We start from the raw sequence: 16,532 nt of genomic DNA, 5'->3' as shown, positions 1-16,532 counted from the left end.
ATTAGTGATTATACTTAAAGTGCTTACCGTGTTAGCCACAAATGCTTCAGCAATTAATGCGCTTGGTTTATCAGGAACAATTTCATTAGCGATATTAGTAGGAGCAGGACTTGATTGAGTTTCACATGGATTTTCTACTTGCACTTCTTCTTGGGTAGAAACAGGGACAACTTCTACTATAGACTCGTGGTAAAGAATTTCTGAATTGTTTTGCTCGATTAGGGACGAGTCTTCGGAAATGTTGAGCAGTTTCTCTGACTCTGGAACAGGGATCGGCTTAGTATCTACCTCGCCGTCATCAGTGGTTGAAACAAGTGGAGCTTCGGAAACTATTTCTACTTTTACAGTCGGGGCAATAGGGTCCTGCTTAACTATGGGTTTAGCGACATCAGTTAGTTCTTCAACTACAGGGACAACATTAGGAGCATCATTACCTTTGCTTTCTTCTAGAATAACCTGAACCGTTTCTTGCTTAATAAATTCTTCTGGAATGGCGGGGCGCTTCTTCTTATCTTTCTTAGACAATTTCTTCTGAATATCCTCGAAAAGCTTCTGTTCTTCAGGGCTTAGTTCTGCAGGATTACTTTCGGGTAAAACTGTTGGGGTCGCCTCTGGGATCTTGACTAGTTCGTCTAAATTGGTAGAATGATCATCAACGGGAGCTGGCTTTAATTCTATTGCTTCTGGAACTTCAGATTTGGACAATTCTACTACTTCAATCACGGAATTTTCATTGCTTTCGGCTGTTCTTTGCAGGGATTCCACATTTTCAGTCACAGTCTCGGTCACCCGAAGACTAACCTCCGGAAAATCAAGATGCATTTTCACAATAGGTGTCTTCAGCTTCTCTTCATGGGTAATAAGGGAAATCTTTTGAACTGTGCCCGGTGGATATGCACCGTCAATGCCTTCTCCCACGAAAAGAACATTTGTGCCATCTTCGGTTTCGAAGCTTCGTCGTTGCGTAGTCGTTAATATCGTATTCTTGGTAGTCGTCGTAGTAGTGGTAATGCTATCCGTCTCGTTAATGTCCCCATTAGTCTTGCTTGTAGCGAACTGCTGTTCAGAATGCTTCGGCAAGCTCTCTGTGCTGGTTTCGATGCCAATAACCTTGACCCCGGTCGGACTGTCTTTCAATCCTAACTGAATATTAGCACCCATATTATCTAGCTTAAGTTCGGAACTAGGCGTCACAGCAGGGGAGGATGACCTCGACGATATAAGTGGACTAATTGGTCGTTGATCGGGCATTTCGATGCTAGAAGTCACGATTACATCACTTGGTGTCTCGCTTTCCGTAAGGTGAATACGTCCGTCATTGGAAACCCTCTTTGTAATGCGCATCGTGCGAATCGTCGTAGTTTTGATAATTGCACCATCGATTTGGCTGGATGTGGTTGAAGTATCGCTCGGAACTTCCGAAAAAGCTGGCGAAGATTCGCGCACTGTGACTGGGTCACTGGCAGTGCTGGTCTCCTCCGTGGTTGTTTCTCCATCTTCATTCAGCTTCTTCACGATCTTCGTAGTACGCACAGTTGTTGTCTTAGTCACACCACCACTAGCCTCCTCAACAGGCTCTTCTGGTTCCATTTTTTCAGACTCCGGCTCAGGAGCATCGATGATCACATTGACGCCCTGTTCCGTGTTTTGGGTTACCTTTTTAACAATTTTCGTTGTTCGAACAATTGTGGTCTTGACAACATCCCCAACACCTGAAGATTCTGGCTCAGGTGCCGTACTTTCTTCAATTGGATAACTGTTCTCAAGCTCCTCGATAACTGGAACCTCCGGGACGGTTTTCACAGGCGCTGTATATTTATCAGTCGCATTCTGTTCTGCGCTAATGAAGTCCAAAATTTTTGACTTTTCTTGACTAGCCTGGGAACGTTTAGTAGATGTTGCCGTGACTAGAAGCTGGTCCTCGACTCCAATAGGGACCTCCGGAACTTCTGGCAGTTCGACGGTTTCAATTACACCCAAAACGGTTGTACTATCTGGCTCAACAGGACCAACAGGAACATCCGGTAGATTAAGGATTTCTCGTTCATTTTCGGTGACAGTCTTGGCCACAGCCTTTGTAGTACGCGTCGTTGTGGTCTTGGTTATACCCTCGCTATTCGACTCGGTTGTAACCGATTCAGCTACTACAGGTGCATCTTGAATGACTGTTTCCACAATTGGTAGAGATACTTCGGGTTCACTGCTTGTCTCGCTGACATTTTCGGTCTCATTGGAAATCTTCTTGACAATTTTGGTGGTACGCACAATAGTGGTTTTTATAACGCCACCCTCCTCAGACTCAATATCAATTGGAGGCGACACAGTGGATGTCACTTCCAATGATGGTTCCTCTTTGACTTCTTCTACCTTGGGAGTTATGATTGTTTTGGTAGTTGTGGTTTTAGTGGTTTTAACCACGCCCTCATCGCTTATTTCGCGGCTATTCGACTCTGATTTTTCAATCTTGGCAGGTTCATTTGCTTCCTCCGCCAAATCGTAAGAACCCAAAGACGAGGGTGCATCTGAATAGGTGGAAGAGGTCATCTCCTGACTTTCCTGCTGATTGTTTGAGATTTTCTTTACGATTTTGGTTGTACGAATAACTGTAGTCTTAATGAGGCCGCTATCATCGCTGACAGTTGTTTGCTCCGACGAAAGGCTTTGATTATTATCCGTTGTAATTGCACTTGTTGTGTTCAGGGGCTCTGTGATTTCTTGTTGGGGTTCTGCGATTTCTTGTTGCGGCTTGACAATTTCAACCACTTTCGTTTCGATTACAGTTTCTGGTTTGGTCTCCTTTTGCTTCTTCTTATCCTTTCTCGAAGGCTTCTGTGGCTTATTTTGCTCCTGCTCAACAATAACTTCGCTGGAAACTTCTGGTTCAGCGGTACTTTCTACCTTAGCAGGCTTTTCCACGATCAATTCAGGTTGCGTTATTTCCTCAGCTTGCTTAATAACTTCCTCGACCACATTATGGGCGGCATCCTTGATGACATCCAACGAAGTCACCACTGTAGTTGGCAGTAGTGTAATGTCGCGCTCTACCTCGGGTTCATCCTCAAAGACCTCCTCAACAATTTCCTCTCCGTCTTCGGTGATGCGCTTCAGAATGCGCTTTGTCTTGGTAATAACGGTCTTAGTAATCGATCCCTGCTGCACGATGGTATCCTGGCTTGTAGCGAATCCTGTCACATCGATGGGCACCTCATTGGTGGTGGTTTCGATTGTTGGTAGATTGTACTGCTCAACGCAGATGTTCTCTTCCGGCAAATCATCAATGACGTCTTCCTCAACAATCTCCTCCTTACCATCCACAATTCGCTTCACTATGCGCTTGGTAATATGCTTGGTTATTGTGCGCGTTGTGATAGTTGTAGTTCCACTTTCCGTCGAGATGGTATTAGTCGATGTGGTAACCGTGGGTTCGCCTTCGATAATGGTCTCAGTTATATTGGTGGGTGCAACTTCTATCGAAGATGCCAAATCCTCGGATACAGTGTTGGTTGTTGTAGGTGCTAAGTCTGAAAAACCATTTTCATATTGAATTGTCACATTTTCTTCTTCTAATTTTGATTCAGGAATTGTTTCGGATAAGGTTTCAACTCTTTCAACGGTTTTCTGAACAGAAACCAACGGCTCCGATGTCAAAGAAATTTCAATATCTTCTTTAGGTTCCTTCTTAGCCCGTTTTTTGTCCTTCTTCGTGGGCACTGCAGGAGCAGCCTCTAGCTGAACAGCCGGTTCCACATTTTCTGTGACAATGACAGAGGTCTCAACAACTTTTTTGGACTGCTTCTTTTCCTTTTTCGAAGAAGTAGGCGCAGTTTGTTGTTCCTTTACTTGAGAAACATCGGTTGTTTCAATCACAGTTGGCGTTACTACCTCCTTTTCGATAACAGTCTCAGTTGGCTTCTTAATCACTTCTTGCTCAACAACTGTCTTGTTCTTTTTCTTGTCCTTCTTCGAAGGCGCTGCCGGGGTTAAAGGCTTTGCTAACTCTACGTCCTCAGTAACGACTGGTTGGAGAACCTTCTTTTCAACTACCGTCTCGACCAGAGTTTTCGTTTGCTTTACTTGTGTCTTTGGAACATCAGCTGGCTTAACAGTCTCCTTTTCAATCGATGGTTCATTCCTAATGTTGGTTTCAACATCCTTAACAACTGTCTTGGCTTGTTTCTTCTCTTTTCTGGTTGGAGCGACTGGTGCCACCTCAACAACCGGTACATCTGACTGTGGAGTTTCCTTTTCCTTGACCGGCTTTTGTTTCTTTTCTCTCTTCGAGGGAACTGGAACTGGTTCTACTGGCTCAACGGATGGTTCAATGGTTTTCTTTATCACAGATTTTTCGACAACAGTTTCCTTTTTCTCTACAGAGGGAAGGACCGATCGCGTATCTTTCTTAGATGGCACTGAAATAGCGACGGCTGATTCAACCACATTATCAGTAGTCTTCTTAGACTTCTTAGATTTTCTGGGCTTTGGCTCAGGCTTTGAAGTCTCTTCAACTACAGGGTTGGGAGCTGGGGCATCCACAACAACTTTGGTTTCCACCGAGGCAACACCATTTGTATCCGGGGACTGGGGTTTCCTAACCGTCCTACCGTCTTTCCTGGTACTCTGTTTAATCGGTAGTGGTTCCGGTTGAGCTTCGTGCCTCACTCTCTTACTTCGCGAGTTTCGTGAGTCCACATTGTCATTCTTGTGTTCCCATGTCGTCGATTTCTCGACATGTCGGCCTGGTTGGGTAGTCTTACTGGTAAAAGCAGTGGTACTGATAGGACCAGCCTGTTCTGTCTTGCGTTGCAAAGGCGGCGAGGACGTGAGGCGCACTGGGGTCGGTTGCTGACTGGATGGCTGGAAAACTGGATGTTCTTTGTGGTGGAGACCGAAGAGGACTTCGGCGTAAGTGCTGCCTGTGCTAATGTCCTGTGGCCGGACCTGTTGGTTGCTTCGCCTCTGAGGCTGCGGGTGCACCACAATATTTGTGGGCTCTTCCGTGGGGACTTGTGGGATATCTGGTATCGCGATGACTTCCTGAGTCTGCTGCATTATCACAGTTGGCTGTGTCTGTTCGGAGACATAGGTGGTTGTCGTAATAGTTTGTTGAGTACGGACTTGCGACTGGGTCTCGACTTGGGTCTGTGGAGCTTGTGGTTCCTCCAATGGTATGGTTTCAATAGCATCAACGTCAAACTGACCAAATGTGATATCAGGTCGCGGTTCGTCCAGCTCAAGTTCCTGCGGCTCCACGGGTCGCAGCATTTGAACATGCTCTTCAATATAATACGGCTCGCTCTGGACCACAGTAGCAAGAGGTTCGATTTGCTGGGTGCTGGTGGTCAGGGGTTCTGCGCTCTGTTGAACGATCGATGCCAGTGTGGTAACAACGCGATCCAGCACGCTGTTGCCGGTCGTCGAGGGAAGAGTGCTCTCCACGCGATATGGATCAAGCAGATATGTCTGATCCACTGTTTCCTGCTGGTATTCAAGCATAGGCTCGACTTGCTGCTCCTGCTGCTGCTGTGAATATTCCTGCGAGTACTCCGTCGTTTGCGGTGCGTAATAGATTTGATTTTGTTCTGCCGGATACACCGTGGAATAGGCCTCCGTCTGAGCCACCGGCTGATAGTAACCTTGTAAAAGCTGATATTGCGTAGTGGCTGGTGGCACAGCCACCTGTTGATACTGTATGGGATACTGCTGCATCTGCATTATCTGCTCGTAGTAGTTCTGTGGAGCCTGCTGCTGCTGTGGATCCGTCGCCGAACCCGTGACATAACCCCACTGACCGCTATCGGCCACGTTTTCGTACATTGTCTGATACAACTGCGGATCGGGCTGCAAGTAGGTGGCTGCAATCTCTTCGGCAGTCATTGGGACTTCGTAATTAATTGGGGGCTTCTGTTCCTGTTGCTGGGGAGGAGAGTAGTCAAGTAATGTGCTCGTTTCGGTGATATACTGTTCCAGTTGTGGTGGCTGTTGCTGCGTTTCCTTGATGGGCTCTGGATCTGGTTGGGGTATGTAAGTAATGCCTACAACATCTGCGCTAGCGTCCACAACATCCTGAATGGTCAGATCGGAACGTCCCTGAACTGCCTGGGCGGCCTGCTGTTCGGCCCTGATCCGCTCCAGCTCCAGTCCGCGAAGAACCTCAGCGTAGGAAGTCGATCCTGGTACCCACATGGGGCTGCGGGATCTAGTTCGGTCATCAGCTGGCAAGAAGAGTTGCTCCTGTTCTTGTGGTTGCTGTGGCTCCACTTGAATTTCGATCGAAGGTTGTTGAGATGATTCCACTGGTTTTTGCTGTTGAGGTCGGCGTCTGGGAGATCGTCCACGGCGTTCTGGCCGCGGTGCCTGAAGCTTCTTACCCGTTTTCGCGTGGTGGTGCTGGTGTCTCTGTTCGCTTTCGATGAACTGGGTGTTGGGATTGGTTGTCGTTGTCGTAGCTGTGTTAGGAACCGTGTTTGAGGTATTCTCGCTGGGTGGTGTGACCTGTTGGGTGCGCTTATAGTTTGCTGTGGGTATGGTGCTGCCACCGCCATTGAGCTCTTGTCTCTCCTGGCTTTGATCGTCATCCCCGTGCGTACTTCTCGAAGTCGTAGTCGTAGTTGTGGTAGTCTTAATGGTTGTATCGTTCGATTGTTGCTGCCGTGTTGTCGTTGTGGTTGTCGTCGTGGAGGGGTCTCGTTCTGGTCGGGAATTGGTTACCGATTCATTACCGCTGCTTACCGGACTCGCATGTCCCGACAGCACTTCAGCATAGGTTAGACCTACTGCCGCCGTTGGCTTCATAAGCAACGAGACAGTCGATGAAGTGGTCACCACTGAATGGGGATCCAGCGCATAGGACTTTCGAGCGGTCGCATCGTAGACTTGCTGCATGCCATCGATTGATTCTCGCATTGCCTAATTGTTCATCATCACGGTTCACGTATCAGAGTGAGAGAAAGTGGGAGAGATGGGGGGAAGATTTGCCAAAAACGTTAGCTTTGATATGATTGCAGGGGTTTGAAAAATGGGGACTCAAGTCTAAGCTACCTAAGAGTAAAAAAGTTAAAATCCTAACTCCCTCATAAATTATACTCGAATGGGGCTTGCGTTTTAAAAATATAATTCGGTCATTTAATTTATTCTTTAAAATAGTATATATGTATGTATATATATAGATAATAGTAAATTCTTAAACATGTCATGTTTCATTGATTAGAGTAGTGACGGCAGTTGACAGTTGTGCCGTAGCCACCGTTCCTGGGAGAAGGAGATCGGTGACAGGGGCAAACGGAAGACGCCGGGGTGGCTGCTTTGGCTTTGATCTAGTCCTAGATTGGCTTTATCTTATGGTTAAGGTTGTGGCATCCTAAATCTCTAGCTTGGCATCGTCCGGCGTGCCGCGATGTATTAACAACTTGATGCGCTCATTACGTGCAGTTATTTTCGAATGCAGATTTTTGACACGTTCCCGGCATGCCTATTGTTCATATATAGGGTATAGATGGTGCATGTTTTTGAAAGAGTTCGAATGGTTGGCGTGAGAGCAGAGATATATATTTGTATATATATATAGAGAAGAAATACAAGAGATGTCAGCATATATATTGAGATTCGTTTATGGTATTTCATAGACAGCGAGCACATCATACGCCATGTGGGATAGATACAGGAAAAGCGACCATTCACCATGTTCGATATTTCGATTTATTAGAAGAAGTAAGCAGTACCCATGTGTGTTTATATATATGTGTGTGTGTTTGATAAGGGGTTGTTATTCGATGGGGTTAAAGGTTATATCGGAATGGGGCAGATTTGAATATTAGTCACCGTTTTGTAAGTAGCGTAACAAGCAAGCGAGCAAAGCCCAAGATAAGTTGTAATAATACGATTAGTAGAACAATGTTTATGAAGTGTGTTTAATAATTTGCATGTTTGTTTTTCGATTGTTTTCAGCGCAACGACACCAGGTTTTTTGTTTATATTCAACAAAAGTTACGTAGAGAAAAGATAAAAAGAAATACAATTGTCAAAAATAAAATACCAAATCAAATTATAACCGTAACCATAATTAAATATTAACCGACTTTCGCTATTACAATACCAGAAAGATATAGAAAGATTTATAGAAAAAGAGAGAGCTGCTTGGTGAAGAATATTATGATTGCTTGGCTAAGCTGACTAAATGAATAAATCAAATAAAACTAAAATAAAAAGTGAATAAAATCAAAACAAAAGTATTGTTTAAATGTCTAGGCCAAAGCTTAAAGTGTCATAATGTGCCATAAGATGTGACGACTTAAATGCGATGTGATGACTGTACTTTCTCTTGGGTGTATGTGTGTATGTGTGTGAGAGGTCAGGTGAGGGGAAATCAAAAAGTTCTCGTAGCAAGAGCTGCCCCAACAAATATCATCAAAATTAGCTACTGCCCCAAATTGAATTGAATTCTAAGATTGCCACTTACCGCCGACATTGCAGTTCGCAATGTAAAGTTAAATTTTAGTAATAAATTTTACGAGCTATTTAAAAAACTAGGGAAATCTTGATTTTAACCTATTGCTGCTAGGCCACCTGGTTCTAAATATAATCACTTTGTTTATGAACAACAAAAACAATGGCAAGCAGCGTGGCTCTAAAAATAGTACGTGTGATTATCTGGAGGAGGAATTCGCCTTTCTCATCTGGGTGGCCTAAACTTGACAGCAAGAACTTATTTGTTTCCCTGGCATTCAAAATGCTTTCGGCACGTGACAAATGGTAATGATGAGAAATCTTAAAGATCTTGAAGATCCGATATTGATGAGGTATAATTTTGTGGCTAGTTTGCCCAATGAGAGCGATGTGAAAGCAATGAGTTTTGAGATTGTGAGCTGCACGGTTGGTAAATGAGAGATGTATGATGTTTGAACATAAGGAAACACAAAGATGAAATGTAAATGATGAATGATGATTGGTGTGAGCATTTGTGTGAGATATAATGGCGCAAAACGAATTCGAAAATAAAAAAACGTAATAGAATTTAGCCGAACAAAAGAAAATGAAATGAAAATAAGAAAATAATAAGGCGCCTTGATTTCATTTGTTTTTAAACAAACTAAATAAAATAACTTAAATACGCAGCCACCGTGCAACTGTTTTTCTTCAGACCTACCCGCACACAGCAAAGCGTAGGGGTCAAAACGCTTCCAAAGATTAATCAAGTTTATATTATAGATTCGGGTAAGGGGTTAATAACTTTGTTTGGTTGTTCTGTCAACTGTTTGTTCATAGCGATGAAGGATCGTTCACAGCAATGAAGAAATGAGATAGATATCAAAAGGGGTGGGACTTCAATATTGCATAACCGACTTTGCTAACGTGATCCTAGCCATATATATCTGCTACAACTGAATTGAACTCCTAGCTGCTAGCTGTTTGCTAACGGGGTCTAACTAGATCTATCAAAGTCTGGACGGTACGTACCTGTTGCTCGGCTAATGCGCGCTCGCGATCGTGCGGCAAGTACGTGGGCGCCATCACCAGGCGGAGCTGCTGCTCCTCCTGGATGATGCGCTGGCGCAGGGACTGCATCTGCTGCTGGTAAACGTCGATCTGGGCCAGCGTCTGCTCGAGGCTCTGCGACTTGGCTTTGACCAATTCGCCGAGGCCGTCGAGCACGCGCACCAGATCATCGACGTTCTCGCTCAGGCGCGGATCACCGCCCATGCCATTGCGGAAATGAACCTGTGGACGAGATGGTAAGCAGGGATTAGCCATGCCGTCGCCCCCAATACTCACCTCCAGTTTCTCGATGGACAGTCTCAGTTTCGTTTTCTGCACATTGATATCGGCCAGGGTCTTCTCACAGAAGCCGAGCTGATCGCGCAGCGGTTTCTTCTGCTGCTGCGAGGAGTCCAGTCCCTGCTTCGTCTTTTCGTGCCAGGAGCGTATATCCTTAATCTTGCGTTCACATTGGTCCCATTCCTCGCAGGCCTCTTGCAGCAGGGAGTTCTACAAGATAAAATATAGAATATGGAGAGTAGAGTTAAATAATTGTTGGATTCCCCAAAGATTGCTCCACTCTGGTGGTGGGGGTGGATTGCCACTTTACCCTCTCTAGCAGCACCGCTTCCACGGATATCTTCGCATCCTCGGCCTCCTGCAGTTTGTCCTTGAGATCGCCCACAGTCGTCACTTGGCCAATGTGCTCCAGTTCCTTGTCCATTTCGCTCAGATGCTTCACAATCGGTTTAATACTCTTCACAGCCGTCACATAGTCGTTCAGTTTGTTGCGTGCCTCGGGCAGGGTGCGCAGCTCGATGGTCTGGTCGATGAAGGTGCGCTTCTCGGATGCCCACGACATCACGATCTGGTAGAGGTTCATGAACCTCGTCCACGCGTCCAGACTATCGCCCACCGCCTGCTTCTTCTCGTCCAGCCAGCCGCGTACCTGGGCCAGCGATGCGGCCAACTGATCGATGGTCGTCTGCACCAGCGTCTTCTCCTCGCTGTTGCGACAGTTCTCGATGATCAGCTGGCCGTTGGTCTTGACCAGGGTGAAACGTTCGTAGATGGCGGTTATCTCATGGTTAATGCGCTGCAGCAGCTCCTTCATCTGTGTGGGTGTGAGGCTTCTCTCCTGCACCTGCACCTCTGCCTGGAGCAGCCAACGCTGCACCTCGTCCACACCGTCCATATATTCGGTGCGCACGGTCTTGGCCCGCTTGAAATCCTTCTCTTTGGTCTCCATGGTCACCTGGACGCGTTCGGCAAGTAGCTCAAGAGCCGTAAACTCCTGGGCAATGTCGCTGGGCAGCTGATTCTGTTTGGCCTGGTAGTGGGCCGTTGTCTGGGCCACCAGTGATTTGCTCTCCTCGGCGGCCTGCTGCACCTGGCTGTTCAGTGTGATGAGGAGCTGTTCCGTTTGGGCTATGTGCTCGTCGTAGACGTGAACCGATTGCAGTTGCTCGTGAAGCGCGTTTAGCTTGTCCTGCAGCTGCGAGATGCGACGGAAGACTTGCTCGATCTCCTCGAGATCCTTGCTAACCTGTTGCTCCTTATCGCGCAGAGTGTCGTTCAATCTGAAAAAGAAGAGAGCGGTTTTTTAAGTTTCAGGGGCACGTTATTCAATGGCATGCAATGGCTGGGGAGACAGTGTGAAGACCACGCGGTTCCTGATGGCGTAGACCAAGTTCTATTCCGTACACGCGTAGAGATCTGAAAGACCTCTATCTATAGAGATATTTGGGGTGCTAAAAGTTATTCTGCTGGCACAAAAGGCTGAAATATTCTGAAGTTTTCAATGTTCTTTTGCTGCGCATATATATATAAATCGCTATATATATATTTGTGTGTGTAAGATCCACTGGGCTTTGGCCTCGAGGCTGCGAAGATTTCCGTGAAAAATGAATGCTGCCGTTTCACTACAAGAGAGTTTTCTAAATGAAATGCCTCAAGCACATTTGCTTGGGCCTCGGCAATTTTTCGAAATTCGAAAAAGATTTTCGTACATTTCTCATAATTCGAAATCGCCTTGATCCCATTGAGAGCCAAAGAGCGAAACTTTTCTTCATTTAAAAGCCGCCAAAGAAAGAAAAAATTAAATACATGTATATTCCCTAGCGCTTCTTGGACACGCACCACTTTCAAAATGTCTTGTTTTTGTTATAGTTTTAGCTTGGGTGTATTTTTAAAAGCGGCGCATGTTTAAATTTATATTCCCCTCATTTATTTATGTTTTTTTTTTTTTTTGCTTTTTCAATTTGCATTTTGGCCGCAGACAAGCTGACGTCATTGGGGCGTTGCAGTGAACGCAATGAATCAATGAGTAACATGGATCGTATGTATTTCCTTTCCGTATTTCCAGCATATGACGCATATCACTCATACGCCCTGGTGGCCCAAAGCAAAAGCGCTTGAGGTATACTTCAAGCATCTCGTTGTTCATACTTGTTCGTTGTTTTCATGTCCAACCATTGCACTTGGCATGGAATGACGGATTCGTTAATGGAACGTTTGTTGCCCTTTACAGCCACCGAGTGGCGTAGCGAATTGCTGGCCAAGATGAGGCCAAGTCAACTCACATTTGGCTCTGGGCCAATTGGCCGAAAAGTCGGCTGAACACATTTTCAAATTTAATTGTTAAATGCGCTGCGCCGAAACTGAGAAAATCGGGCGGCGGAAATAAACGATACTCGTCTATAAACTAGCCAGAATTATTTCGGCGTCATTTTTCGCAGCCAACAAATATCGAACTAGTGAGTTCGCAATTTTGTTTGGGTTTGAATTGCCGCCGCCGCCGACAGGCGAGCAAAATAAATCTAAGAGCAAAAAAAAAAAAATAGGAAAATTATTTTTCCTCTACGCTATTTTCAGTCGGCTGCCATTTTGTACAAATTAACGATTTAAATTTAGTACGCGGCTCTAATTTAAATGGCAAAATATGCTAGAAATGCCGTGGCGAGCACGAGTGAAAGTGAAAGGCGAATGGTATTGGTATAAAGTGGCGCGTGTTGCTCCAAAACGAAACGAGAAATCGCAAAATTCACAAAAACATTTGCGAAAAATAGTTTGATCAATTGTGGCGGCAGTAGGAATGTAATCATTCCCTCAGCGACGACGATAAGCATTTGGGTCTGGCTATTTCTGTCGCCTTGGCTACGTCATCGTTTAAAGTAGAAACGCGTGCGACTCATATGCTCTTTCTCTCTGATTCTCTAGCGAATCGAATGAAGCGAGAATAACAAAAACAATCACACCTGACGACCCTGGCAGGTAAACGAGTACGAGTACCAGAGACCGGTGATGTTTTGCATATCTACGATGACTTAATCAAGTCTTGAAAATTTCTACCAGCTCTCGTTTAAGTACGCGATTCCTATCTTCTTCGTTCTTTTTTCTTTCTTGTGTGGAAAATTAATCACCTTATGCTTTTCACGACTTTAACTACGTGTGCGTAAGTGGCCGGCAGTTAGCTACAATTTTTTAATTGCTGCTCAGTCTTCTGTCTGCGATTTTGGCTCGTTGGCGACAACTTTCGGACCTCCTGTAACTTTGGAGGCAGAAGTGTGCTCAACTTTTGGAACTTGCGAGCACTCTGCTTGACTTCCAGTGCCTCAATTCCGTAAGCGGAATTGCGGTGAAACCCAAGCAGACGCTGCAAATGGAAAATTAACTCCCGGACTCGTTGCTGTTTGCTCGTTACGTATACGCCTGGTAATCCACAAAGCGGCGTTCGAAACTTCAACATGAAAATAGAAAGAATCGAAGGGGAGAAGAAATGTAAATTCCGATTAGCAGCCGTTGGCCCAAAAGTATATATCCATTGTCATACATCTCTCTCTTGTATTCTTGGGGCGCCGGTTGATTGTGATTTTTTTTTTGCTTTGCTGCTTCTCGGGTATTTACTACTTCTTAGTTAATTAATTTGATTTAAAAATATGCGTATATGTATTGCGGTCGCTTCGTTCGTTTGCTCTTTCATTTAGTTTCCAGCCATCCAGATTGAGAAACACGTCCGCTTGCAACTAACTCTAAATAAAAACTGATTCGAATAGAATCTCAACGCTAAAAATTGCCAAAAACTTTGCTTCGGCTGTCGTCGGCTGTCGATCGTTAACGGCGCACGAAGGCGCTGCGGAAATAAAAGAACGAAAGCTGCTAAGAGCCCCAACTCACCACACCGAAATATCTGAGCAAAAGTGGGGACTGAAAGTTATTATTTTTATGGCCAAATCGCTTGACATTGAATAAACCGGCTGAAAATTAACGAACTTAGCAGGAAACTCTCCTCACCCTTTGCAGGGCAACATAGTACACAGAATGCAGGGCTGATTGATAAGACCATAATGCCAATTCGCCGGTTTAGATAAGAAAAGCCGGCAATAAACTTACCACTCGAGAGAACCGGAAAAAGAAAAAGAGAGCAAAGCAGTTGAATGGAACGAGAAAGCTAACAGCACTCTGTTAACGGCTAACAGTGGCGAAAATAAACTTATTATTACCCGATTACCTCATTTGGGCAAAGTTTTTTATTATTATTTGCTTCTGTTGTTGTCTGTTATTTGTGATTTTCTCTTTTTATTTCGGCCTTACCCGAATGACAAATTGTTCATGCAAATGCATATGCAAATCAGAGATTAAACTGCGATTTCTTTGGCTGCCTAATGATGTCTTATACACCTGATAAGGTTGGTAAATCTGCAAGATACTCGTTCGAATCGGCCATAGTTCGTTTGTCATTCACCTTAATAAGCTGCACATATGGTTTTTAGTTCACCTCTTATTCATACTTTTGCCATTTCTTACTGATGAAGTCACCCAAAACTCAAGCAAAAAATTCAATTTTCACTTGTGCTTTTTATTTACTTATTCTTTATGATTTTTTCGGCATTTTGTTTACATTCTGCTCACATTGCCTAGCTTGTTTCCTCTCAGGCATTTCATCAATGGCATATACCTATATATATTGTGCCTAAGAATCTCTGTATAGTATTTGTGCAAAAATCAAATTTACTCGCTAATGGAGTTAATTGTCGCCTTCAAGATAAACACGCTCACAAATGCCGCGAATTGTTAAAAATAAATTATTAAATCCCCACAAAACGCAAGTGACTTAATGTATTTCTGCTGATTAGATTTTTGCATGCCGAAACAATGTGTTTAATATCTCAAGTGTGTAAATGCATTGAAATTTTGCGACGCATTTTAGGATATACAATATATCTCAGTTGTGTCTATATAATTATCGATGACATGCCGCTTGGAGCTATATTAGATCACTCTTTTCGGCGCGATGATGGCATAGTTTATTTGTTCAGTTTGGGACAGCCACATTTGAATGTGAATACAATTAAAGGAATAAATACTTTAGTGAATCAAGGGAATGGCATTATATTATTATTATATCATTCAAGTTGTGTACATCGAAATGATATTTGATTGCTATTTTATCAATCAACAGTAAAAGGTGATTATCCAATGAATTTTTACTTGATGTATAGAACCCGTCACCGCCTGGCAGCAGTCAAAACATTTGTCATTTCACCCGCTTTAAGCCTACTGAAAACTTACGCACATTGCGGTTGATTTTCAGGGAAAATGCGGGGAAAATTTGAGGAAAATTATAGACACAGCTGCTGCGCTCTCGTTTTTCAAGCAGACTGCTGTCAAGAAAACAACAAATTGTGTGTAAAAATAAAATAAAATAGTTTTGGGGGAAAATTGTGTCAGTGTGAAAGGCCAAATGGGAGAAAAGTGGGGCGCTGTCAACGGAAAAGTGTTTACGTGATCCGAGTATCATCGTGGCTTGTCAACAAATACAAATGTTGCTGGCAACATGTTGCCAAGCATTTGGCACGTGATTAATTAGCGAAAGAAAATCCACAAGAATTTCAAAGAAACAATGAACAACAAGAGCAATAAAATGAATTGGCATATTGGCACAGTTTCTGTGTTTTTCTAGCGCCAGGCAACAACAAATATAAATAAATAGCAGGCATTTCCGACAAAAAGGCAAAAGAATTCTTCTTTCGCTGTGTAGCTTATCACAAAAGCGAAATATATATCATATAGCCTCTAAGACTCCTATCACGTTTGATAAGACCGAAGCTTTGGCACAATTCTTTGAAGACCGGGATAGCCCCCAAAAAGAAAAAAAGAAAAAAACAAGTGCTTAAAAATAAAGAGTTTTCCGGCATAACCGGCTCTTTCCCAGAGCAATGAAAATAATAATTATTTCGGGAAATAGCAGACTGAGAGGGGTAAAAAAAAAAAAAAAAAACAATAAGCCTCAGCTTACGTAATGCACACAAAACAACGCCGACAACGAAGCGTAACACTTGGTCTGACGTCAGATTTCGACTCAACTATAACAATAAGATGGAAAAAGATTTCAAAAAGCCGAGAAGCATTTCTTTTTAAGAGCTCCAACTAAACCTTATAAGTATGTAGTTTAGCTGTAAAAAGTTCTGTTAGAAAGTTACTTCATAGCGCTTTAAATATGAGCGTGTGATATAAACATGATATGATATTCATCTGTAACCAGTTAAGTTCTCTAGATTGCCATTTATTTTCATTAGGCAACAAGTTTGGCAGCTGGATATAATGTATGCAAGCCAATACAATTTCCGGAATTAAACGCTTCGATTGGAAGCTTTGTTTGTGTTTTGTTTGGGGTTTAGTTTTTTTTTTTCACTTTTTGGGTCCCCAGTCACGCGTAGTTAGGCGCATTATATGGTATATGGTAGTATATGGCTCTGGTAATTGGTTATTTCACTGGGTACTCACTTGGCCTGCTGTCCAACTAACTTATCCACTTTGGCCTGTATGGCCTCCGCCGAGGGTTTGTGTACTTCCCCAAGGAATGTGAGGATGGATTTAGAGAGCGCCTCGATTTCTTTATGTGATGATTTAAGTTGATTTGATTCTTCACGTAGTTCCTAGAAAAACAGAAATTATTACTAATTACAATGTTTGTTCCAATTATGATTCATTTGGTGTGGTTATGTAATGCTATATATTCTTGATCTCTTTCTTGTGTATCTCCCTCAATTTCGGTTTCA

General features: G+C 43.8%; 1 protein-coding gene across 21 annotated transcripts in view; it reads right to left on the bottom strand.

The window, feature by feature from the left end:
- The window catches only part of LOC6731051 (nesprin-1), a 101,955-nt gene that overhangs the window by 37,762 nt on the left and 47,661 nt on the right, over positions 1 to 16,532 (bottom strand). For 10 of the 21 annotated variants that reach the window (XM_039297143.2, XM_039297117.2, XM_039297127.2 and 7 more), the window contains 5 exons: positions 16,258 to 16,409; positions 10,082 to 11,051; positions 9,769 to 9,981; positions 9,454 to 9,714; positions 28 to 6,906 (listed from right to left, as the gene is read on the bottom strand). In XM_039297143.2, coding sequence (XP_039153077.1) covers positions 28 to 6,906; positions 9,454 to 9,714; positions 9,769 to 9,981; positions 10,082 to 11,051; positions 16,258 to 16,409 — 8,475 coding nt within the window. Of the gene's footprint in view, positions 1 to 27; positions 6,907 to 7,094; positions 7,469 to 9,453; positions 9,715 to 9,768; positions 9,982 to 10,081; positions 11,052 to 16,257; positions 16,410 to 16,532 lie in introns of those variants that run through there. The other 11 variants (XM_044923944.1, XM_044923945.1, XM_044923946.1 and 8 more) reach the window with 3 other exon arrangements.

This window comes from Drosophila simulans, chromosome 2L (genome assembly GCF_016746395.2).
Source record: "Drosophila simulans strain w501 chromosome 2L, Prin_Dsim_3.1, whole genome shotgun sequence".
NCBI classification, from domain to species: Eukaryota; Metazoa; Arthropoda; class Insecta; order Diptera; family Drosophilidae; genus Drosophila; species Drosophila simulans.
Note: the sequence above shows the minus strand (reverse complement) of the source record. Positions and strands in the feature narration are given on the sequence as shown.